Below are 26,553 nucleotides of genomic sequence, written 5' to 3' on the forward strand. Positions count from 1 at the left end.
CGCTATAGTTCCTCCTATATATATGCAATTTTCTCCTAAATATATATGATTTTTTAGTAAATATATGTGATTTTCTATTATATATGCAATTTTTTTCCTAACCATGTAATTTTTTCCTAAATATATGTGGTTTTTCTCCTATATATGTAATTTTTTTTAAAATATATGTGGGTTTTCACCTATATATATATATATATATATATATATATATATATATATATATATATATATATATATGATCTTCCTCTTAAATATATGTGATTTTCTCTTTTATATAAGATTTTTTCTTAAATATACTATTTTTGCATATGTTTTATGCGATTTTCTCTTAAATATATATAAAGTTCCTTCAATATATAGAAATTTTTTCTTATATATGCAATTTTTGCATATATTTTATGTGATTTCCTCTTAAATATATATAGAGTTCCTCTTATATATGCAAATTTTTTTCTTCAATATATATGAAGTTCCTCCTATATATGTGATTTTTTGTTCATGAAAATCATATATATTTACAAGAAAAATCATATATTTGAGAAAAAATTGCATATATTTAAGAGAAAAATCACATATATATGAGAAAAATCATATATATATAAGAGAAAATCACATGTTTAGCAAAAAATTGCATATATAAGAGAAAATCACATATATTTAAGAAAAAATTGCTTATTTGAGAGAAAATCGTATTTAAAAGAGTAAAAATATTTATGAGAAAAATCATATATATAGGGGAAAAATCATATATTTAAGATAAAATCGCATGTTTAAGAGAAAAAATCATGTATATTTAAAAAAAATCACATATATAGGAGCAACTCCACATATATTTAAGAGAAAATCATAAAAAGTGTGTGAAAATCGCATATATACAAAATAGTATATGTTCTCAAGTCTGTATCTCTTCACTCCGATGTTGAAAACCTGTGTTTTTATAGTAATTGAAAATCTAAGACCTAGGCCTATAACTTTCGTGTTTTGAGTTGGAGCCGAAAACCCTTCTAAGGTTCTTATTTTTAGATCCAAATCTGTTATAAAAGCATGTTGTGTAGACTGGAACAACTGAATAGTCTATCTTTTTTAAGACGTTTCTCTCCAACCGCTCATCAGATCAAGGTGATATTGGTGGTGTTACAAAGTTAATGTCTTTATCTATCTCTTTTCTTTTTTTCTATTTTTCTCAATTTTCAGTGCATGTGACTAAAAAATAGTATAGAACAAAAAAAAGGCACATTCATGTATGTTGTAGTGTGGAGAGAATGCTTCTATTCCGATTTTGGAATGTAGATACAGGAACCTTAAATGTATTTTGGGTTCTAACTCAAAATAGAAAAGTTACATGCTTATATCCCAATTTTTTAACTATAAAAGCGCAAGTTTTCAGAGATACATATATTTAAAAAATTGCATGTACAAATGGGTAAAAAGGTCTTTTAAAACAAGATATTTGTGATTTTGGACATAAAAAGAATAGCAAAAATTGTGAGGCATTTCAAAAAATGCATCATATTTGTCCTAAAGTACGGTCATTTTTTGTATAACAAATAGATCGTCTATAAACGAGTTTGGGTCTTCTTCCATTGTACCCAAGAATTGGCCCTTTTTTAATGGGTCTATATTTTAGATCCGACCCAAACCCAGTCTACTAAAATCAGGTTGGGTCACGTTTAATTGGTTCAAGATGTCGGTCGGGTTGGGTACACCCAACCCAGTTACACCCCTAGTATGGATCTACCATGATCTAGCCAACATACAACCCATCTGCAATCCTAATTAAACCTAGCCATGTTGTTCCAATCAGCTAGGACGGACAAGCTGAACACACTTGAAATAAAATTTTGAGGGCGCTGGATAGTGCAGGACAGGATGCGTTGTCCTGTCTATGAGCGTCCACAATTCAAAGGGTCACTTATAGTACTGACAAAGTGCAAAGTGGGCGCTTGTCACCACATAGACAGGTAGGTACCAGCTCGGTGCATCTCGCTACCTCTTGCGCCAGGAGATTGTAATGCAACTTTTCGTTGGGAGATCATTGCCAGCCTTACAAAATTATTAACCTCATGATACTCCCATATGGTGCACCTATAATGGAAAACATCCCAAATATTCAAGATAAAGCAATATAGAAGGCCAATCTCACTTCGTTATACAGCCAAAAACAATGTACTTTACTAGCTCATGAAGAGATGCATTTGTGGTCATGATATGAAGAGATGCATTTGGACATGGTGTGTGTGTGTGTGTGTGTGTGTGTGAGAGAGAGAGAGAGAGAGAGAGTGATTACGGAGGAGATTGATATTTCCAACAGGTAAAATGCATGATTATATTTCTTCCCCAGATACCAAGGAACGAGGGATTTTGGTTGACAACCACGTTCATAAAACCTAAATTACAAGGCGACTTATGCCATATACAACGGAAGAATCTATTTCACATTCTCGTCCTTTCCTGAATCAGTGTTACAACCGCAGATCAGCCACCTTCAACCTCCCCGCTTCTCTATTACCCACTTGCACCCCCAAGTGCTGATGACGACATCCAGCCATCTGCTTTCAAGCAAAAGAGCTTCATCCACGGCCTGCCATGGCTGCAAGAGAACTGTAACGTTCACCAGCTATGTGTTGCCGCCAAGAATTCCCAGAAAGAACAACTTTGCAGGGATCAAATCGAGGTATACTTCCTCTCGAAATGCTCAAGAGGATACAGGTGCTTTGCTTGCCATTTCCTTCCAAACATGTCACAAAATGTCTGTCAGATCTGGCAACTCTCTGAAATCTTCAAGCCCAGATATGAAGGTTGGATTGTAATGATGAGGTAACAGTTCAAAGAAATCTGATTCTGCTGGAGGAACAGCATCTGTACTATCTCCAGCAGGGACCGGGCATAATTCAGGTATCAGAGGCGGCACAGGACAAAGAGCATCAGAGGATCTTGGATGTGTATCCCCAGTTACAGCAGAAACAGCTTTACTAACTGCAAGCTCCTCGTTCAGATCAATAGTTCTGGCAATCTTTGATTTTGGAGGTTTAGTTGCATCTGAAGTAGCCTTGTGTTTCCCTGTAGACAATGATTTAGAAGCTTGCCGAGAACTGAGAATGTTATTTTGTTGAAACGCTGATGTTGCCCAGCTAATGATTTCTCCTTCCAAGCAAGCTCTTGACGCTATCCTGCATGTCTCAGAAATAACACCAACGGTGAGGTGCCTCATGTGCTAAAACTGTATGGAGACATCAAATGCTGGTCAAGGTCTATGATACTAAAGTAATTCAGATACACCTGGACCAGCATAAAAGATGGCTGGCTCAGCCAATGACCAGATGAGTAGAAGAGTCATTTGGGAACACGAGCTCATAACTTATTTGAATGGCTGTCAGCGGACAATGTCCAATAATGATCCATAACCAGGTTGACCAACCATCAGAGCCAGTCTTGTTCCCTTTGCATGAATTAACGGAGTTCTCAAAGGAACTTGACATCATGCAGACCAAGGTTGCCAGGAAGGTAAACAGAAATAAGAAACGTGTTGGGAAAAAACAGGCAACAACACTGTTTAAAGTTCATGAGAAATGGGAAATGTGATTATATATATATATATATATATATATATATATAGCGAAATGGAACCTACTAAATGAAACATGATAGTGGATTTTCGGAGGGGGGGGGGGGGGGGGAGGGGTTCGAAAATCTGACCCCATAGATGTGTTCAGCACGATTGATTTATTAGAAAGCGACACTTGGATCATGCATTTTGGATGAAAAAATGGTATTTGGATCTCAAAAATTTATGAAAATTGTAGGCTGTTGATTTCTGAAACTTTATAAAAACCTATCCAGGCATCAGAATCAAATGTTCCAAAAAGTGATTCCTATAAGAACAAGCATATAGATCACATCTGTAAGGTCAGAATTTCGAAAAAATACCATAAATTCATGAAAATCCTATAGCATGTTTCATTTAGTAGGTTTTGTATTTTGTAGGTTTCCATTTCCCTATGTGTGTAGAAAAAGTACAAATATTGACAACATGCATGAAGAATATTATAAATTTACATAAACTTTGCTTTTTTTACTAAAATTGTGATAAATAGGAAGAATTAATGCATTTATCTTTTTTATAGAATATATGATTACATTGACAAGAACTATAAAACTATTACAAAGTTGGTTATACTTTATATAAACTAGTTCATAGTCAGCTTAGTTTTAATAAAACATTAAATATCATAAATAAAGTATTCAAATGCCACATAAGCTTAGATAGAATCGAGAAATAAGAACAAAATAAGGAAATTACAATAAATTTTGAAATTCTCGATTTCATCCAACACATTACATTCTTTTTAAAAAAAATTATACAAAATTAATTTTTTTAAATAGGTAATTAAAATTTTGACCACCACATATATCTCAACTTTTTATTGAAAAAAGAAATATCTTATTTAAGGAAAACTTGCAAGAAATGTATATAAAACATTTTTCCCAAATAAGGGAAAGGAGTCTACCATACAAAGTAAGTAGGTTTTCATGTGATGTGAAACGGGTTTCCCATGCATTTTAGAAGTTTCCCACAAGTTTCGGAGACACTAGATTTCCAGTTTCGAAAACAGTTTTTCAGAAAACGAGTTTCCCACATGTAAGTGGAGTTTTCGGTAACTCCGCACGACAGCAACATCCATAGGTAATAGTGAACCACAATGGAACTGGGAAAAAAACAGCATCACATACCTGTAATGATCCTCGGCTGTTTGATGTGAACAATCTTTTAGCAACTTATCATGTGGTACATCTCTCTGTGGAGATGAAATAGGTTCAGATATGGATACATAGATATTAGATGGTAATGGAGGTTGCCATGCACAACTGTCATCTAGAAATTCTATTGTTATCTGCAAGTGCTCCAAAGATTCTGGTGTTCTTTGCTCTGGCCCTTCCATGACTGGTAAACCTTGATGACTTGGAGGAACTGTTGGCTCATCTTGCTGTTTTCTGGGAAAGTCATTAAGTGCCAATGCCACTAACCTACTGCTTTCAGATAAAACAGCAAGATTCCAACGTGTGGTTTTCCTCACAGATTTTCTCAAACTGGTCAAAGAAGAAAGTGAGGAATATACATGGCCAGGATAATGCATACTCCATAAACCTGTGTTGTTCCAGAGATCATGCCTGGACCTTGCCCTCCAAACAGATGAAAGTACAGCTGTATAGTGTTTTTGAAGGAGCAGCTCATTATCAGGCAGCTCACTTGCAACGTCCAAGAGCACCTGAACATGATCCTGCAGAAGTCACAATAAACACATTAGTTGATCGGAAAATGACCGTGTTGTACAGTAAAAATGGCATGTTTTCCTAAAAAACCCACAATTTGTGATATTCTCCCCATATCCAAAATCGTAAATAGCCAGCATTGGAATGTCCTTTTTACTCTTTGCATGTGCAGAACTGATGAAGTTCGAGCAATATCCCGCATACACCCACTTAAAAAGAGGTCCACACATTTTTTTTGGGACTTCACAAAGTTCGCATAAAATTATATGAAAACTTCATGTTAAACATGAACAAAATGAGGAAGCCCGCATATATTTTATGTGGACTTCCTCAAGTCCGCATATATATTTATGCGGACTTCCTCAAGTCTGCATAAAATATGAGGATTTGAAAAAGTCTGCATACATATTTTGTGGACTTGAGAAAGTCCGCATATATTTTATGTGGACTTCCCCATCCTCACCTATGTTCATTGTTTGTATGTTTAAGAGAAATAGTTTATCTTCTAGATGATGTTTTTCCCAACCGCTTATCAGATCAAGACGATCCTTGTAGCACTAGAAAGCCAATGTCCCTAACAGTCTCTTTCTTTTTTTCTGTTTTTCAGATTTTTGAGGCAGATGGCTAAAAAATAGCATAGAACAAATGAAAAATGCATAACCCTAGAGGGTGCAGAGCATGTTTCTATTCTAGTTTTGGAACTCCGAAATGGGAACCCTAGAAAGGTTTACGGTTACGACTCAAAACATGAAAGTTATAGCCTATGTCACATGGGTGCGGGTGCGGGGTGCGGCACTTTCAAAAAACCCGGGTGCAGGGGTCCGGGGGTGCGGCAAAAAAAAAAAATATATATATATATATATATATATATATATATATATATATATATATATATATAGAGAGAGAGAGAGAGTCCAAAAGTTGGACATAAATGACCCTGGGTGTGTTGACTGCACCCAGGGTTAGGTTGACCGCATCGGGTGCGGGTGCAGGTGCGACGCGGCACCCAGTTGAAGAGTCCTTGTGACATATATAAAGTTAAAGTCCAAAAGTTGAATATAAATGACCTTGGGTGCAGTCAACGCACCCAGGGTCAAGTTGACCGCACCAGGTGCCGCACCTGCACGCACACCCGCGTCGCATCGAAGCGGGTGCTCAAAGCAGGTGCGGCACCCAGTTGGGTGAGTCCCTGTGACATAGGTCTCAGCTTTCCAATGACTGTAAAAACACAAAATTTTAACATCTGATCGAAGAAATATAGATATGAGAGCAGAAATTGTTTTGCAAAAGACAGTCACATATTTGAAAGAAAGTTCGCATAAACAATAGAAGTTCGCATGTGTAAAGGGTAAAAAGGTCTTTTTAAATCCAGATATTTGTGATTTTGGATATGTGGGAGAATATCAAAAATTGTAGGGTTTTTAGGAAAACATATCAAATTACCCGTAAAGTGCAGTCATTTTCTGTTAGTTGATTTATCTCCTTAAGTTTGATTCATTAAGAAGTTTTTGCATGTGGGAGATAATCTTATGAAAATCACAATAGTTATAGAGAAACCATTAGTGTAAGAATGACCTGGAATAGCACCAAAAGGAATTTTAATGGAAGTCTCCGAAAAATGGATGGCAGCTTGTTGTGACATTTTCTAGGCACTACCTAGTATTTACCATCAATTAGCACTTATAAACAACAATGTCAACATTATCTGCTAAAGTTTTTTTTTTTTTTTACTTTTTCCTTTTCCCTATTGTCTCCAAGTACAAGGCTTGTTTAGACACCCACATTTTCAAAATGTTCCTTTTCACATTTCTATAGTACTTTCCCTAATCAAAAAACAGAAAGGGAAACAATAAGATTGAGCATCCAAAATCAAATCCCAGGCCATGATTTCTTTTTTTATTAGTTTGTTACCATGCCTGCAGTCAGAAGCCTAAAGTAAACAAAATAGTAAAATTTAAGATACAACAACATTAGGTAAAGAATATACTGCTTTTGCATTTCCTACTGAACGATCCTTGATGGCTGTCTTAGATAAAACACTTTTAGCACCTTAAATATATTCATGATCCATTACTGACTAAAACTTTATAAAATTATCAAAGTATTGCACATCTGACATACTGTTTTCCAATTATATGAGAATGAATTAAAAAGCCCTTGCATCTTAACGAACCAAACTTCATATATCTCTTTTATAAAAACTAAAAAAGCAAATTCCCTCTATAGTACAAGACAAATTGCTTCAATAGATCCATATGGGTCTCATATTCAGAACGAATTCACAGCTAGCAATCTCATCTACCGGTCCAAACCTAGAGCACATAAATCCACAACAGGATGGAAAGAAACCTTAAGTAAAAGATCAGTGAAAAAAATTGACATCTCAACACAAAATCGAAGAAAAAATCAACTGCCCAGACCTGAAACTTATTTTTATAAATAAATACCTCCGTTACTTTGAGAAGAGCCTTTGCACCAATAGAAACTTGCTTCTCACTACTGCCATTTTCTGTGGCAGATGAAATGCATCTGAAGAACAATTCTCTGAACCTCTCAAGACAATGAACAGGGTGACGAAACCTTCCTCTATAAAACCCACCAGCTGGCATTGAGTAAAGTGTATCACTTGCTAAGCTCCACAGAGCACCATATTCATGTACAATTGCACATAATATAGCATCCTCCTGTGATGACCAAGAATCAGGTGATGGGATAAAATCTTTAGACCAAAAATTCCCCTTCCTCTTCACCTTTTCTGGCTTGATCACCAGAACACGATTTACTGGCATAGGTATAATGGAAATCTTTCCTCCCATTTTATTCTTGCCTGCTGGTTTAACATCAGGACTGCCAACAACTTTCCTGGGCTTCAGATCCTTGTTTTCTGCAACTTGTTTATCTTGAGAGTCAGAAGGAACCACAGGATTGTCTACAGGGGACTTCTTAAGCTTCTTTGAGATTTTCTTTGTTTCCTTTTCTTCTTCAGGTACTGGTGGGAACTTCTTTCGTTTTTTCTTCATTGGTAATTGTGTCTTTTGTTCAGCAGAAGTTACAGTTTCATCAACAGACATGGGTTCTATCTGAGGTTCTTGATGCAATGGTTCAGTATCAGAAGCCAAGGTCTCTTTTTTCAGAGACTTGAACTTAGCCTTCTTCAGCTTCTTCTTTGACTTGGTTTTCAGATCACCTGATCTGTCCTTCCTGCAAGAAAACAATCAATCAGGATTAAAGGTCTATTTTCCTTAATTTACTTTTTTCTAAATAAATTTATTAGCCAAGAAAGCATCTTCACTAACAAAAAAGCTCCCCTGATGGGTCATGGGCTTATCGCCATTGGACACCTCCAAAAGTCCATGATGTTTAAAAAAAATAGGGGAAACCAAAAAGTGGAATTAAAAACTGACACACTACAGTATTATAACAGGAGTAAAAAAATATCCAAAATGTGAACAAATGTGATGTCAGAAATCATTTAGGAGAATAGAAAAGAACACAAAAATCATCCAACAGGCTCCAAAAGTAAGAGAAAAAGAGAAGTAGAAAATAAAAAATAAAAGAAGAAATGAACATTCCATGCCTGCAGAAACATGTTCTTGTATCTTTCTTTTCTAATAATCAACTGTTTCAATATCATTGTAATAGTTTACAATGGGAACTTTGAAATGACGAATATCAATTTTTGACTATTTTTTTAGTATTAATATATTCAGGTATTAAAACGTGCACATAAAAAATATACACCTTTTAGGCTTTTGTCTTTCATTATCTCTGTCTTCAGTCTCTTTTGCTTCAGATTCTAATTCCTCCATCAACTGCAGCAAACAAACGCCATCAGAGTCAATCAACTGCACATGCAAATTATCAAACATTAGAAAATTGCTTGAACACACCTGACGTTGTGATAAGGCCTCAACATGTTGGCGATATGCCTCTGTTGCAAATTCAGTATCCCATCCTGAAACAAAGACAGCATATCAGGATCCTCTTCTTTCCATTCTCCCATTTTCAAAACAAAAAAAATGATGATTTGTGGAATAAGCCTTATATGCACAAGTACAATGAAGCAGAGATGACGTGAAAACGTGCTAACGTGCAAATAGTAAAACTCATGTCTACATGCTTGTGTGACTACTAGTCATAATTTCATGCCTGAATAAAAGAGAACTGATTGTTAAAATATGATGCATATATATATATATATATATATATATATATATAGAGAGAGAGAGAGAGAGAGAGAGATTATGACACATACACATATATATGTCTATGTGTCTATCTACATATATAAATATATATATATATATATATTTATTTATTTTGTAATACCCAATAGGAGTAAATCTGTCTTTTCACTTGTACACGCATATCCTAAAAGATATGCTTCTTTTTATTTTTCCTTTTCATTCTTTTTCCTTTTTTTACTTTTTCTTTTTCCTTTTTTTATTGATTGAGAGGGGTCCACATAGAGTCGTTGGACCCCTCCAACGGTCATAAATATGACCGTTGGAGGGGCTCCAACGACTCTATGGGAGCCCCTCCTTGGGTCCCTTAGTGTGTATAAATAAGGGGCTTGGCCCCATGTATTCTTCAAGCTTCTTATGAAGCCTTTTATGAGTGAAATATATTTTTTCACCTTTTTGTGTGTTTGACCACTTTTTGTGGTTTATTTTGCCCATTAGTGGCCTCTTGTGTATATGCGTGCTTCCGTGCTTACTCTTGGAGATTTCGCCTCTCTCGTTTGGCACTTCATTACATTGATGATAGTGGTAATCTCCTGTGGAACTTCGACCATTCTACAGAGATGCATCCTAAGATAAAACTGCTCATCATCATAATGCATTCTTTGCAGGGGAAACACTAATACAAACCCAGTCGTAATGCAAAGTGAACAATGTGCTTTAGTTCACAGTGAATAGGAAAAAGTGCAAGGTATCTCCCATAAAGAATGCACAATAGCAAAACACAAATGTTATGCATAATAAGCAAGGATTCCAACACTTACGTAAGCTTATGTCAAGAAAAAAGAAGAGTTTGCTTCTATGATGAGGAATGCATAGTATAGTGTAGAAAGATAAGAAAAGAAAGCATTAAGCCAGTGAACACAATGAGAAAAAGAAAGACAAAATGATGTGCCTATGAGAAACAAAACAAAAAGGAGAAAATGCCAAAGATTCAGAGAGGAATTTAAGCTTCGGCATGCATAAAAAAATTATTGATTTTAATTGATGGTGTTTTACAAGATAAAGTTTTGGCAATATGTAAAATAAGTGATATGGTTATTGGGTCAACATTTTTTTTATACAAGGGTTAACAACTTGTTTAGAGAAGGACATATATAATGTTAATTTTTCTATTCCTCGAGTATGGGCTAATAAAAGAACAAAAAGAATTTAGGATTTGATTGAAGCACTTCAACAAATTTAAGAAAATGAAAGCATATTTACAGGTGGACACTTAAATGGACATTTACAAAATGCAAATGATGGATATGGTTTTGGAGACGAATGAAAAAGGAAACTTTTTCACCTGCGTCGACGCGACTCGACGCGGGTGCGGTCAACCCGACCCTGGGTGTGTTGACCGCACCAGGGTCATTTCGGTCCATTTTTTTGGATTTTTTTTTTTAAATTTACCCTATGAAATGGGCTGCGGAATTTTAAAAAAAAAATCTTGAGGGGGGGCGCTGCCCCCCTATAACCTCCCCCAGGGGCGGCCCCCCTGGACCCCCGCCCGCTGACCGCGCAGCGGGACCTGCGCCGGGGGGAACCCCCGGACCCCCTTTATATATATATATATATATATATATATATATATATATATATATATATATATATTACATTTTTCCCCTGCCGCACCCCCGCACCCGGGTTTCTTGGAAGTGCCGAATCCCCGCACCCGCACCCATGTGACATAGCTTTACAATCACATTTCATTTTGTGAGAGGAAATACAAATTTCAAAAAACAGGCAACCAAGAGTGAACTAATTTGGCACAAATAAATTACTTTCTATGAAGATGAACAGATAGACAATGTGAGAATCATAAGCACATACTAAGAGATTGTATCATCACAAACAAAGATTAGTAGGTTAGATGTGTGTATAAAAAGTTAGAAACAAAGAGAACTATAAGAATTAGATGATAGAGCATTAAAGATAATGCAAAAAAACAAAAAAAATTGCTATTAAAACAAAGAAATTTGGGTTGCAGGTAGGTTCCTATCAAATCTGAAAGCAAATGACATACTGCATGAAGGAAGTTGCAAAACAACTATTTATTTAATTAAAAGGCCCGCTCATATACATAAAGAAATAAATAAACAAATATAAATATATATATATATATGTGTGTGTGTGTGTGTACCACCCATTATGTTGGCAAAAACATAGGCAGATAGCAGGCATAACTCAAAACCAACGGAGGCTTGAAGGGATTGGTCCACAAAAGGTATAAGAAATGTAATTTCAATAACTATGATTCCATAGCATGATAATATGGCAAACCTCCTCCTATTATAATGCACTAAAGAAATAAGAGTACCCAGGGAAATGATATTTGAATTTGGTAACAGCCATTTTTAACCTTTTCACTATGATTAATATTATTGTAACCAAAATTGAATTTCCTTCACACTGTCTACAGCTGTTATGCATCTATAAAATCAAATATGAAAAAATCAAGCCATAGCAAGAGCAGATGCACCTATTATCGTGCAATGAAACAATAAAGTGATACCTGCAAGAAATAATAGCATACCTGAAACTTTTCCTAAAAACAGTTATTTTAGCTAATTGCTACAATCATAATGACCTTAATCTCATCCCCAGATTGTCAAAATGCAGTTCCAGCATAATTTCATGTTCTACTACAGTAATTACAAAATTCACATAAAAGGCAAATGCAGAAATTAACATTAAAGAGAAAAGCATAGTGCAAACAAAATTGAACACTTCACAACACGGCCAATTTAAATTCTAGCTCTATTGCATACATGAAACTTGAAAAACCAATAGCACGCACATAATTCAATATGCATTCCACCATGAATAGAAAGCAGTTATTCAAAAATTTCAAACATGGTGAATGTGACTAGGAAATCCTTCATTGTAAGTTGTAATTCATTCCCCTTCGTACCCTTTCTTAATTTGGCCTTTAAGGTAAAGCCTGTTTAAAATCTAGACTAACTTGTTGAAACTCACTGGAAAAAACCTTGTTGAAACCCACTGGCAAAAACCTTGTTGAAACCCACTGGCAATCCCTGGAATTCATGACCAAGTGCATTCTTGTAATTTTCAGTCAAGTTTTGTTTTTAACATGAATTACTTTTGCATAGAGGGAATTCTGGTAATTCATAAAAGCCATCAGTATAACATTATTTGTGAAGAAGGAATGCCCATATCTATCCTCTAACAAGTTCTCTTTTGTCCTTCACTTTCCAACCCCAATTCTTTTGATGGCAACAGACCAGTGCATCCAGGTAAGTTTACATCAGGTCTATTTTCTTCCTTGCTTGTGCTTTTCATCCAAATCTTTGGTTTATATTATCTTTTATTCTTGTTCCATCTTTCTTCCCTTCTTATCTGTTTCCCTCTCAAAAATCCCATCTTCCTTTCTCAACTGTTAAAATTTTTCTTCTCCAGTGACAAAACATATCTGAATACAATACAATGCATCTAAGTTTCCAAATCACACAAAAGGAATAGAACCGACATCATGAGAGGTTGAAACCACGCTTGTGTTGACATCATCAAGCCACAAATTCGAACAGACTGATCTGTCCATACTCCATAGAGACCAAGAGCCAAACCAAGCCTATTCACACCATTCCAAAAAAAAAAGTGGTATCTATCCATGTGAGAGCTGAATTTGATTGAAAATTGCAGAAACCAGGGCCTTTCTTATTCAATTCTTGCATCTTCTAGATTTCAATTTTTTCTTCTATCTTCTAATTATTAAATTCTTATCCTCCTTTCTAAATCTCTGCCTTCAAATTTTCTATACTGGTATCGATGTTGAATCTTCACACCTATCAATTCATCATCTCAACTTATCCCTAAAAATTTGACTGCATCCAATCTTCTTATTTGAAAACATCAAACAAACCCATTAGCATAGAATTTGGATCTGATGGGGCATTTCAAGACCGAGCTTGGGTTCTCCAAGGCAAGTTGTTCATGATCACATGCTTCTATAATGTAAATAACTTACATATAGAGGATATTCTAGTAATTTTCTATACATAGCATAAAATAATATTAAGTTTTAATGATGGATATCCCATGCTGTATTTTCAAGTATATTGTGCCTGTGTCCAACCCCAATTGATTTGAAAAATGTCACATGTTCTCTTCCATTCTGGTGCAGGAGTTCCTCAAACATGATCCACTGCCAACACAGAAACTAGGAAGCTTACCTGCAACTCAATTGGCCCAGACTAAAGGGTTCAGGGCTTTCAAAAATTGGAAATCAACAAGTTCAGCAAATTCTTACCTGTGATAAAAATTAAGGTGCAATTGTCTCCTAACGTTCATGGGGTTTTCTCCTAAGATATATATAATAAAGACACCTGGCATTCCCAAAATACAAGTAATACATCTGTTATTTTTCCATTTAATATAGAGAACTGCCACAGCATTCCAAAGTCATTTAGGCAGAAAATTTTAGCATGTCAATATCCTCTATAGACCATGGACATTGAGGACAGCCTTTCCATACAGAAACAAGAACAAATGTCATTAATATACTGAAACAACAGAACTGGTAGCTCAAGATGGAATCTAGACCAACCCATTTGTTGAAACCACATGCAGAACCTGTCTATACAACAACAACTACGCCTTCATCCCAAAATAATTGGGGTCGGCGATATGAACCAAAAAAGAAAATCAGTATGGGTCTTCCACATGAATCCTTCTCCTCCAATCATTTCTATCCAATGCCATGTCCTCGGTGAGGTTCAAAGCATTCATATCCTTTCCTATCACCTCCATCCATGTCTTTCTAGGCCTACCCCGACCTCTTTTAACTAATATATTTTCTCATTTCTCCATCCTTCTAACTGGAGCATCATTAGGCCTTCGCCGAATATGTCCAAACCACCGTAAACGATTCTCTCTCATCTTATTTTCAATGGGTGCAACGCCTACCTTCTTACGTATCTCCTCGTTCTGAATCTTATCTTTTATTGTATTTCCACACATCCATCTCGGCTACACTCATTTTTTGAATATGATGTCTCTTGGCAGCCCAACATTCCGTACTATATAGTAAAGCAGGCCTAATAGTCGTCCTATAAAACTTTCCCTTCAACCACAATGGCATTCTACGATCGCACAACACCTGTCTATATGATAGTAAATTACATGAACAGCTTGAAAGTCAAAGTGTACAAAATAATAGTGATCAACATTTTATTATTTTCCCTTTGATGAAAACAAGTTTACCAACCAATCAAGGTAGGATCTAGATGAAGATACCCTAGAATTAGATAAACAGGCACATGTAAAGAAAACTAGCAGTGAATTCAACTTTACAGCAAAATTGAGAAAAATATGTATCTATTCGCAAATGACAAAAAAAGAAAAGGTGGACTCACACATCAGGCATAACATTATAACAGACAGTTAATAGTGGAAATCATGACAGGAGCATCAACAAATACATAAATTTATAACTAAAATTTGAACTTCCTACATGGTGATTCAATAAGCATGCATTTTAATCATGTGAGCAGAGCACATGCATAAAAGCAAAAACATGTTATTTAAAGAAAGAAGATGCAGTGAGATTATAGTTATAAAAGGTGCTTACGCTCATATACAAGGGGTTCATCATCATCATCAACTTCAGCTTCTAGATCTTCCTTGAATTTCTCAATCCTTTCCATATCCCACTCTGTTTCCATGAAACTGGCTTCAGAATCTGCAGCAGATTTTTCAATTATAGGATCCCAAAAATCCAGAAACCGCATTGCATATCTGTCAATCGGGCGTAGCTGATTCTCAAAAGATGAAGACGCTTGTCCAGCTGCTGCTGCTGCAGCTGCCATCTGCTTAACATCAGCCAGCATGTCAACATCGTCATCTCCACCTGTTAAAATAAGAGCTCTGCCTTCCTTTAGATAGCTTTCATCTACAGGAGCACCACTGTCTACTTTGACGGCAGTGGAGATACTCTGGACCTCAGGAATTTTGTCATCAGACTTTAAATCCTCCTCATTTACAAGTTCATCGTCTTCTAGCCTTCCAACTGCTTCTTCACTAAATTCCTGATTATCCACAGCCTCCTCTTCTTCAACTTTTTTCAAGGCCATGTAGTCTGCTTCATCCTCCACATGTTTCAAGGCAGCTTCTACATCTGCATTTGATAAAACATCATGCTTTCCATCGACAGGAACTTCCCTATGCCCAGAGAACAATTCCACGGGGTCAAGCTTTTTAAAGAACTCGGTGTTATAAGCACCACCCTGTATGACCAGATCATCAAGAGCACGCTTCTGATTTGCTTTCTTCAAGATATTTTCCTCAATCGTGCTCACACTAACAAGTCGATAAATATGCACTTCTCGTGTTTGGCCGATTCTGTGACACCTATCTTGTGCTTGCTGATCCATTGCAGGGTTCCAGTCACTGTCATAGAAAATGACAGTATCTGCTCCAACCAAGTTGATCCCAACACCTCCACTTCTGGTAGATAATATGAAAAGAAAAATTTTTGGATTGGTGTTAAACCGCTGCATCAGTGTTTGTCTCTCCTCTGGCTGAGTAGAGCCATCCAGGCGCATATAAGTATAGCCATATAGGTTGATGAATGCTTCTAGAATATCAAGCATTTTTGTCATCTGAGTGAATATGAGTGCCCTGTGACCTTCTGATTTCAAACGTCTTAGCAAGATTGCTAATTCCTGAAGTTTGCCACAGTCAAATTGTATAAGTCGTTTATCAGGAAAATAGACCTGCCTTCGCACAATGGCAGGTCTAATAGGCGACAGGAGTGGACCGAGAACTGATGTACATTGTTCCTTGCAGATTGGTTCAAGGAGCAGAGAAGATCCCTTCTTACTACACCAACAGATAGGGAAAGGTGCCCGAGCAGCTGGAATCGCAAACATAAAACATTCAACCAGGTCAAGAATCCTTCGGAAACGGTCTAGTGGTGACAAAACAATTTCTGATAGTTTTGATGATAAGCTCATATAGCAAGATGGATTTCTAGCCTGTTGATGAATGTCATAAACAGGATGTCTTACAGTGACCAGCTCCCTAAGATTTGTTCCATACAAAGGTTTCTTTTGGCATCGCAATGAATTCCACCAAGCAATAGATGCAGCCCTTTCCCGAGCCTGCTTTATCCTTTCCTCACAAAGAGCTCTTCGAATGTCTTCAAAAATGTTAGTTCCATGAGTTCTTTTCTTATGTTCACAGCCCAAAGGTGAGGAGTCTATCTTGGGGAGAGTTTCCAAATCAGTAACTGCTTTAATCAAACAGGGTGGTGTAGCAATTGCTTCTCGTTCTTCTTTCTCCCAAGAAGTCATACTGTAATCAAGATGAGTAAAGAGCATCGACAACCCCATGAGGTCAACTTTAGAAAATGGGCCAGAGCAAAGTAAACCACAGATAGAAGAACTCAGCTGCATGTCAATGCAAACCATGTCAAATGAACTAATGATTGGACGACCTTCAAAAAGATCAGGATGATTGCACACCTTCCGGAGCTGCATTATGACACTAATCATTCCAAAAAAAATTGCACTAGCCAATGTTGCTTGAGTTTCTGAGCTGGCAATAAAATCTTCATATAAGTTCCGTTGCCTTCTTGATAATCTGCAGAATATTACATGCTCATACTTCTTTGGAAGTTGCTTTTCCACATCTCTTTTTAATCTTCGCAATATAAAAGGGCGCAGGACATTATGCAAGCGATCAACAACTTCTTTATTAACTTTCTCTTGGCCCTCCACCATTACATTAATGGGTTTGCTAAACCAATCTTTGAATTCTTGATGAGACTGAAATATATGTGGCATCAAAAAATGCATCAAAGACCATAACTCCATAAGGTCATTTTGAAGGGGAGTTCCAGTCAACAGAATCCTTCGTTTGGAATTGAAGTTCAGTAGAGTTTGCCATCTTTGAGATTTCCAATTCTTTATCAAATGAGCCTCATCAAGAATTAAGTACTTCCACTTCTTCCGCTTAAATGCTTTTGCATCCTGTATCACCAGTCTGTAAGTTGTAATGCACATATGGAAGGAATTTACTTTCATCCAACCCTGCCTTTTAAATTTCCGCTCTTTTGCAGATCCAAAATAGGTCAGAATTTTGAAAGCAGGGCACCACTTCAGAAATTCTGTTTCCCAGTTAAGCATAACACTGGTAGGTACCACTATAAGGTGGGGTCCCCATATTCCCTTCTCACATGCAAGGTGTGCTAGAAGGGCAATCGTCATTATTGTCTTGCCCAAGCCCATTTCATCAGCTAAAATTCCATTAAGCCGCTTCTCATACATAGTAACAAGCCAGTCGAGCCCAATATGTTGGTATTCACGGAGAGGGTGTTTAAGAAGGAAAGGAAACTTTGTACGTACTTTTGTCGTTGAGAATGTGTTGCCAGTTGGTTGAGCTGATCTTGCAGCAGCAGCTGCATCTGCAATTATATTTTCATTTTCTCGTCCTTCAGATTTCTTGTCAAACTTGCCATCCATTTCTCTGATTAGATAATGTTCCTCCAGAATATCAACTTCTTCATTATTGACTGCATCAGAACTGACTGGGTCCTCCCAGTTGCAGAAATCCGATTCAACACCAGAACTAGCTGAGGAATGGAGTTCCTCCTCACATGAAGCAAAATCAGTTCCAGCTGATCCATCTTCATCAGTGTCTCTTTCCTAATAAAAGCAAGCTAACTTTACAAAAGTTACAGACTCGAATATCATCAGAAAAAATCAAACAAAATACCTTCTTATAACGTGCAAGTAGCTCTTCTATAGGCATTTCACTCTCCTTCTCCAGTAACATGATCTGTAAATGACAAATTAAAATATAAGCAAAAAGAAAAAGTAAAAGAGATGGCAATAGGAACATAATAAAAAGAAATTTCTTCAAGAAAAAGTACTGTTAACCTGCAGTAATATATGTCTACATACAGTGAAGAATGAAATATGAACACTAGAGCAAAAATAAATCCAACTGACAATGTTACTCATCACTGAAAGTAGATACATGCATGTTTCGAGTAACATATACACCTAAAGCAGGTGCATGACACACTTTTAGGTTATATCATTGCAATAGCTACTTGATATTATAACATCAATAGCTGGAGATTAATATATATAGATATATATATAATGTGACTCTTGGGAATGTATTGTTATGGGATAACTTCAGAGATTACTCGTTCTCTGTAACTTTTTTTTTGTACAGCAGAGAAAAACTTGTTCATGAATAGAACAAGAAGCGCATACTTTACTGCAGGCGACCAGGAGCCATGAATAAGGGCTAATAGACAAAACATATAAGTATGGCTGTACAAAGCCAGACCTCAATAAACTCAGACCAGAGTTACCGAAAGCTTCTTAGATAGGTAGGAAGCTCGTTTCCCGGAAACTCGTTTCCGAAGCGCGATACTCCTTGCTTCGGAAACTTGATGAAAACCTCGATTCCCCCACGCTTCTCCTATGCTTTCCACACGCTTCATCTATTTTTCTTATATGTTCTCTTAACTTTTCATGTTTTTTATGTGTATGCTCTCACTCTTCTCACTAACTTCCATGTGCTTTGTCTAAATTAGTAGTCATCATTTTTAGATTTTTTTAAAAATTTAATTCTTATACAAAAAATCATTAAATTTAATATTTGTCACTTTTATTTTAGTTTTTGTTTGTGTTTCATTTTGATTCTCATTCAATTCTTATATTTCTTTTTGTATTCCTTGCTTCCCGCTTCCTATACATTTTAAAATGCATCCCTTCTCATTTTCGCTTTCGCTTCCTAGTCTGGCAACCTTGCCTCCGACCAAGACAAGGCTGATATTGGCTACTCATTAGAGAGCAAAAAGTACATTGGTGAAGATCTTCCTCATATAGTGTGCTTAAGTCCAGAAGTCAAGATGTCTAAAATTCCTTTCTAACAAAGTTGTCCAACATAAACCACCATCTTCTTCAAATCAATGCCCATCTCCTCATCCTTTCCTATCCTTGAGACCAGAATGAATGATCTCAACATACGAGTGAGATCATCCATGCCAACCAAGTTAGGTCACAACCAATTGAGAAGCTGCACACACACACACCTCAGACTAGAGCCAAATGAAACTATTTTATGTATTGTCTTTTTATCTTTTTTTGTAAACACTAGTTGTAGATATGGGTATTGGGGCTCCCTTATTATTTTAAGGGCTGTATTTTGCCAAGAACTTTTTGTCTTGCTTCTTTTATAATAATTGAATCTATTAATGGACACAATTTTACTGTTCAAATCAAGGTTGTAAGTATCGTATCGTTACCCGTATAGGTCAGGCCCAAAGTAACATCATATCGTACATAACATATCGTAAATTTTTAATAAAAAATTCAAAAATCCTAAAAAATAGAGAAAAATCAGAAAAAATAGCAAAAATTCTAAAAAAATCATATCACATGAAACAATGATTAATTGCACAAAATACAACCATAAAATCACATATGAAGCATTTATGTCTCTATGAGCTACAATAAGACATTATCAAACATCAACTATCTCACAAGAACAATGCAAAATATTAAATATTTTGCAATTAAGAACATGCAACAAGACTCATACTTTCATATTACATAAACAAAAATATTATGGCAATAATTGCACTCGATTTTCAATCGATTTTCACTCATTACTTGAGTGACCCATTGCCATGACGGATCATCTTATGTCATCTTTGTTAGAGGAGAGTGGAGTCTGATTTTTATATTGATATAAATCTTTAATTTTCGTGGATCCCACTTCTTTGGGTGAAAAAACAGTGAAAATGCACTTCTAATGGCCTCTAGACAAATGGTGAAGTCGGCTATCAAAAGATATTTAGAACCCAAAATTAAAAAAAATAACTTTTGGCTTTTTTAAAGTGCGTTGAAGGTGTATCATACGATACACCATGTATCGTACGATACAACAAGATATAGGGATGTATCGTACAATACACCCGATACAAGTCGCAAAACCCAAAAGTAACGATTTGCATTGTACAGTATCGTACGACACTTACAACACTGGTTCATATATAAGAGTGATATAAATTCTCTTTAGCTCTAATCTCTCCTCTAACTGTGCTAACATGGCACTCTGATCAGGTGGATTTCTAGTCCACAACATTCTCAATCTGCTCCACAGATCTGCGATTTACAGAGGACCACTCTCAGCATTTGCTTCAACATATTTCTACTACGAGTGTTGAAGGGCATTAAATCTGCTGCAACAGAAACATTTGTATTGCTCTTAACACTACTAGACCATTTTGAGAATTATTGAGGCATCAAACCGAGATTTTGAAGACAAATTTGGTGAAATTTGTTAAATCCCCTGATTTGCCACGGAGTGTCGTCATATTCTTTTATAGGTTTTGACTTATATTTAGGCACTTTTGCATTGGATTTCAATTTACACACCCACCCCTGGAAAATAAGAAAACATGGTGCATTACCCCATATTGGTTGCATGCACCTATCCATGCCCTATCGTACTGGCTACTTTTTCATACTTTGTGTGGAATTTTTTCAAAAAAGTTCTTTAAAGTCATTTTTCACTTTCAATGACACCAACTTCATAAGCAAAGGAAAAAATTCTTTGTCATGATTAATGAAGACGAGAAAGAAAAGAACTATTTTAAAGGAAACTCATTATTTAAACTTTTTTTATTTATTGTGATTAGTGAAAGTGATCAATAAAAAACATGATTTAACCTTTGTTTTTAAATTTTAATGCTTCATAATTATCAAGACTTTGTTTTTCAAATACTCTAATACTTCCAAAACTTTTTATGCTGTTATAATAAATATTTGACAGTTTGTGATTTATTTACAATCATTATGAAGTAACTTATCAAACTTGTATTCTTTACTTTTTAAACTTGATATTTCTTTTTAAATTTTAATGTTTAATCTGCATGCAATATATACGCTTTTGTAAATACCGGTAGTGATGGGAGTGTAGTGAAGCTTGGTGAGCAAGAAATACCGGTGGATGATTGTTTCAAATATTTGGGATCTATCATTCAAAAGTATGGAGAAATTGATGGATATGTAAATCATAGGATAAAGGTTGGGTGGATAAAATGGAAAAGTGCAACTGGAGTGTTGTGCGATCGTAGAATGCCATTGCGGTTGAAGGGAAAGTTTTATAGGACGACTATTAGGCCTGCTTTACTATATGGTACAGAATGTTGGGCTGCCAAGAGACATCATATTGAAAAAATGAGTGTAGCTGCGATGCGTATGCTGAGATGGATGTGTGGAAATACAATAAAAGATAAGATTCGGAACGAGGAGATACGTAAGAAGGTAGGCGTTGCACCCATTGAAAATAAGATGAGAGAGAATCGTTTACGGTGGTTTGGACATATTCGGCGAAGGCCTAATGATGCTCCGGTTAGAAGGATGGAGAAATGGAAAAATATATTAGTTAAAAGGTCGGGGTAGGCCTAGGAAGACGTGGATGGAGGTGATAGGAAAGGATATGAATGCTTTGAACCTCACCGAGGACATGGCATTGGATAGAAATGATTGGAGGAGAAGGATTCATGTGGAGGACCCATAATGATTTTCTTTTTTGGTTCATATCGCCGACCCCAATTATTTTGGGATGAAGGCGTAGTTGTTGTTGTTGTTGTGAATATATACGCTTTTGTAACATAATAAATGTGGTTGTTGTATTTGTTACATATTTATTCATGATCTATCTATTTCATAATCAAGTTTGCATCTTTTTTCTTTTTTGATAATCTTATTTTATTTTGTTTATTATGTTTATTCAACTTCAAAAAAATTTATTTCATGTACCTTACAATACAATGTCATACTGTATGATAAACCCGTATCTTAGACCCTTCTAATATGCCTGACAATACACTTTGTGATTGTAATGACTAGGGTCAACTACTAGGTATATCTCTGTTTATAAGGTTGATAATACAGTTTGGAATAGTGTTTATAGCCTTATGTCGCTCAGCTGCATGATTCTTGGATATGCCAAGAGCCAATCTCTGAAAATAGTCTGCTTATTCGCTTGTGTAAGATACTAGTTTGACTGCTAAAGCTCCTTTTTTTCATTCAGTTGTTGACATTGTGCAGTTTCTGATAAGATGGTATATTTTCTATAGGCTGTTTATTTTTTCTTTTTTACAATAGAGTTTCCCTAGAAAAGTGAAAGAGTATACTGAGGTTCTCCTTGTGGTTATCCTAGTTGTTTTATCCAAGGTTGTCAGATTAGGAACCGGAAGCGAAAAACGATACGGAAAGCGGAAGTGGGAAATGATGCATTTTAAAATGTATAGGAAGCAAGAATTGAGGAATAAAAAATTATATATATATATAAAAGAATTGAATGGGAATTAAAATGAAACACAAACAAAAACTTCAATAAAAGCTATGTCACATGGGTGCGGGTGCGGGTGCGGGTGCGGGTGCGGGTGCGGGTGCGGGGATTCGGCACTTCCAAAAAAACCGGGTGTGGGGGTGCGTCAGAGGCAAAAATGTAAAAAAAATAAATATATATATAAGGGGGGTCCGGGGGTTCCCCCTTTTTTAAATTCCGCAGCCCATTTCATAGGGCAATTTTTAAAAAAAAAAAAATGGACCAAAATGACCCTGTGTGCGGTCAATGCACCCAGGGTCAGGTTGACCGCACCTGGTGCCGCACTCGCGTCGAGTCGCGTCGACGCGGGTGCAGCACCCTGCTAGTCGAATCCCTGTGACAGAATAAAAGTGACTAATATTAAATTTCATGATTTTTTTGTGTAAGAAATAAACTTTTAACAAAATCTAAAAATGATGACTAACAATTTAGAGAAAGCACATGGAAGTTAATAAGAAGAGTGAGAGAAAACATGAAAAAACATGAAAAGTTAAGAGAATATAAAAGAAGAATAGATGAAGTGTGTAGAAAGCATAGGAAAAGCGTGGGGGGAATCGAGGTTCTCGTCAAGTTTCGGAAGAGAGGAGTATTGTGCTTCCAAAACGAGCTTCCCACCTATCTAAGAAGTTTCCGGTAACTCTCGTTTTATCATAGTTACAGTGCCATTATTTGCATTCCTTATTATGTTAGGTTAGCCGTCACTAGCGTTGAACTGAGTCGATAGTGCGTCTCTTATTAGCTAGAAACAATGCAAACCAAACCTGCAAATGCACCGTATTATTTTGTGGATGTCAAGCTAGGAAAAGTTTCATGAATGTCCGAATTGAATGTTAAACTTCAAAGTTATAACAAAGGCAAAATTCCACACATACACACACATACATATAATATAGAGTGATGCAAACATACTAAATGAAACATTCTAAATGGGTTTTTCGGGAGTTTTTCATTTTATTTATAAATTCTGACCATACAGATGTGACCTGCGCACTTGATTTCATGGGGATCAGCTCTTGGAGGTTCAATTCCAACACATGGGTGGGTTTTTATAATCTTCACAAAAACAGCAGTCCAAAAACTTTGTAAATGTTAGAGGCTCCAAATATTGTTTTTCATTGAAAACACATGATCCAGGCATCAATTCCTAGTAAATCAACCATGCAGAGCATATCTATGGGGTCGGAATCGTGAAAGAAGCATCTGAAAAGCTGAAAACCCCATTTAGCATGTTTGCATCTCTCTCTCTCTCTCTCTCTCTCTCTCTCTCTCTCTCTCTCTCTCTCTCTCTCTCTCTCTATATATATATATATATATATATATATATATATATATATATATATATATATATATATAGGGTTAATATTTGGTGCTGCTGAAAACACAGAATTATATGGAACTATTGAGCTGGAACTCATGGGTTCAAGCTTTATCGACTCAATCTGACCACATAGATGTGTTTACAGTGGTTTGTTGGATAAGGATCAAACTTTTGAATGTGTTATTTGGATCCAAAAATATGATTTTTTGAGTCATGAAATTTTAGTGCATTATGAGACGTTAATTTTTTAAGCCCTTAAAAACCCGATTATGTGTTGCAATCATATGATTCAAAGTTCATTTCCCACTAAACAAAACATGTAGATCACATCCATAGGGTTTAATCTACAAAATAAATCTAAAGTCCATGATTTCCAGATCAACAGTTTCATATAATCCGCACCAAACATTAACCCATATATAGTGATGGGAACAAGATAAACAAAATATGCTAAATGAAACATGCTAAATGGGTTTTTCAGGCTTTTTTGTTTTATTTTTAATTTCTGACCGTACAGATGTGTGATCTATGTACTTGATTTTATAGGGATCAGCTCTTGGAGCGTTTGATTATGACACATGGTGGATTTTTATAAGGTTTGACAAATCAATGGTCCAAAATTCTTTGTAAATTTTTGAGGCTCCAAATATCACTTTTTTTAACAAAAACACATGATCCAGGTGTGGATTCCTAGTAAATCAACCATGCCAAACACAACTATGGGGTCGGAACAGCGAAAAAAACACCGGAAAAGCATAATAACCCATTTAGCATGTTCCCACCATATATATATATATATATATATATATATATATATATATATATATATATATATATATATATATATATCAACTTATCAAGAGAGAGAGAGAGTGCCAAAAAGCAAGAGATGTGAACCAAAAATAAGGCTAAGAGGTCCTCACTTCACTTAAAGGATCATTTGCTTCAGATTTTTCCTGCTCTTCCTCTTCATCCAATGTTGCTTCATCATCCTATACATCAATGGAATAAAACCAGTCATGAGAACATGAAAAAGTTTTGAAGAAAATCAAGGCTATATACAGCGGGTTATTATAAAAATTCCATGAAAAAAATAAATAATTGAAATGATAACTACTCTGGAAAAATAAAGGTATGAAGCAAAATACTCACAATATCCTTATAACACAGTAAAAGCTCTCTATAATAGATTAGCCTGTAAAATACTTCTTTTCTAATTCCTAAGTAACAGCTCAGCAATGTCATCTTACAGAATTATATATAATATAATGGCCACAAAGCACATTAATTGAAGAATAAATGGTGGAAATAGTCTCTTTGAAAAAAAACCTCTCATTATGAAGCACCCTTTGTAAATATGAGATTGTCATCACTAAATACCTTAAACAAGGTAGCTCCATCATCTGAAGGTTGGAAAAGGCATTATAAGAATGCACTGATTTTTTCTGGTTCTTGTAGCAAAATAGAGGAGTGCAAGTAAATGAGCTATTATATATCGATGCTTGGCTTCTTTAAATTGGATATAACGACCCAAAAAAACATGCACAGCTGCAAACCAATCAACTGCTATCTAAGAAGAGTAGTTCTTCTATCAATCAAAGGCAAGGGGAGAATATACATAGCAGCCAGCATAGGTATCGCATTTCCCACATAGGTTGTAGAACAAACAGATGATTCTCTTCTCAAATCAAAGGTTTTGAAGTCTTTCATTTTCTGGTATGTAGCTCCCATAGCAGGCAAAAACAAACATAGAATTATCATCATGGCCTTTGCTTCTTGTTTCTTCTATATCGATATTTTTTTTTTGCAGCCATTTCTGCATTTTCTGCTACAGCCCCAGTCATACTTCCATGCCCCTCAACAACTCACTTCTGGACTGCTGGAAGCTTTTGTAACATCCAACATAAAATCTGAAGAAGAGTCATCCTTGCAAAAACTCCAAATTTTGGATAAATGTTGAAGAGAGGGTTAAGAACAAACTCCTATCCTGGAAGGTTATATACGTATCATCTGCTCACAGGATCATCATGAAAAAGGAGGCATGGTACACATTCTACATTCCGTCATATTTGCTAACCATTTTTTACTGTTCAAAGAAGTGGAAAAGAACCTTCCAAAGATCTTTACATCCTTCCCTTGGAATGGAACAGGCCAAGATAACAAAATAGATTGGGTAGATTAGGATCTTATCACTCAACCAATGGATCACTGTGTCCTTGGATTAGGAAATTGGGACCATTAATGGAGCATACCTGATGAAATGATAGTGGAAGCTCCATTAAGACAAAGGATGGTGGTCAACATTATGGGAAAATAAGTATGGTGTTCACAGACTTCCCTTAATTGGGGAAGAAGCGA

At 35.9% G+C, this 26,553-nt stretch overlaps 1 protein-coding gene across 3 annotated transcripts in view; it reads right to left on the reverse strand.

Annotated features, from left to right (window-relative positions):
* Nucleotides 1-2,306: 2,306 nt before the first annotated feature.
* Nucleotides 2,307-26,553, reverse strand: part of LOC149815691 (protein PHOTOPERIOD-INDEPENDENT EARLY FLOWERING 1-like) — a 36,398-nt gene continuing 12,151 nt past the window's right edge. For all 3 annotated transcript variants that reach the window (XM_089988427.1, XM_089988426.1, XM_089988428.1), the window contains 8 exons: nt 25,119-25,187; nt 18,231-18,293; nt 15,085-18,160; nt 9,162-9,226; nt 9,013-9,083; nt 7,719-8,472; nt 4,732-5,279; nt 2,307-3,170 (listed from right to left, as the gene is read on the reverse strand). In XM_089988427.1, coding sequence (XP_089844553.1) covers nt 2,741-3,170; nt 4,732-5,279; nt 7,719-8,472; nt 9,013-9,083; nt 9,162-9,226; nt 15,085-18,160; nt 18,231-18,293; nt 25,119-25,187 — 5,076 coding nt within the window. In that variant the 3' untranslated portion in view covers nt 2,307-2,740. The remainder of the gene's footprint in view (nt 3,171-4,731; nt 5,280-7,718; nt 8,473-9,012; nt 9,084-9,161; nt 9,227-15,084; nt 18,161-18,230; nt 18,294-25,118; nt 25,188-26,553) is intronic.

The sequence above is a fragment of the Nuphar pumila genome, chromosome 15, assembly GCF_984573655.1.
Source record: "Nuphar pumila chromosome 15, dmNupPumi1.hap1.1, whole genome shotgun sequence".
NCBI lineage: Eukaryota > Viridiplantae > Streptophyta > Magnoliopsida > Nymphaeales > Nymphaeaceae > Nuphar > Nuphar pumila.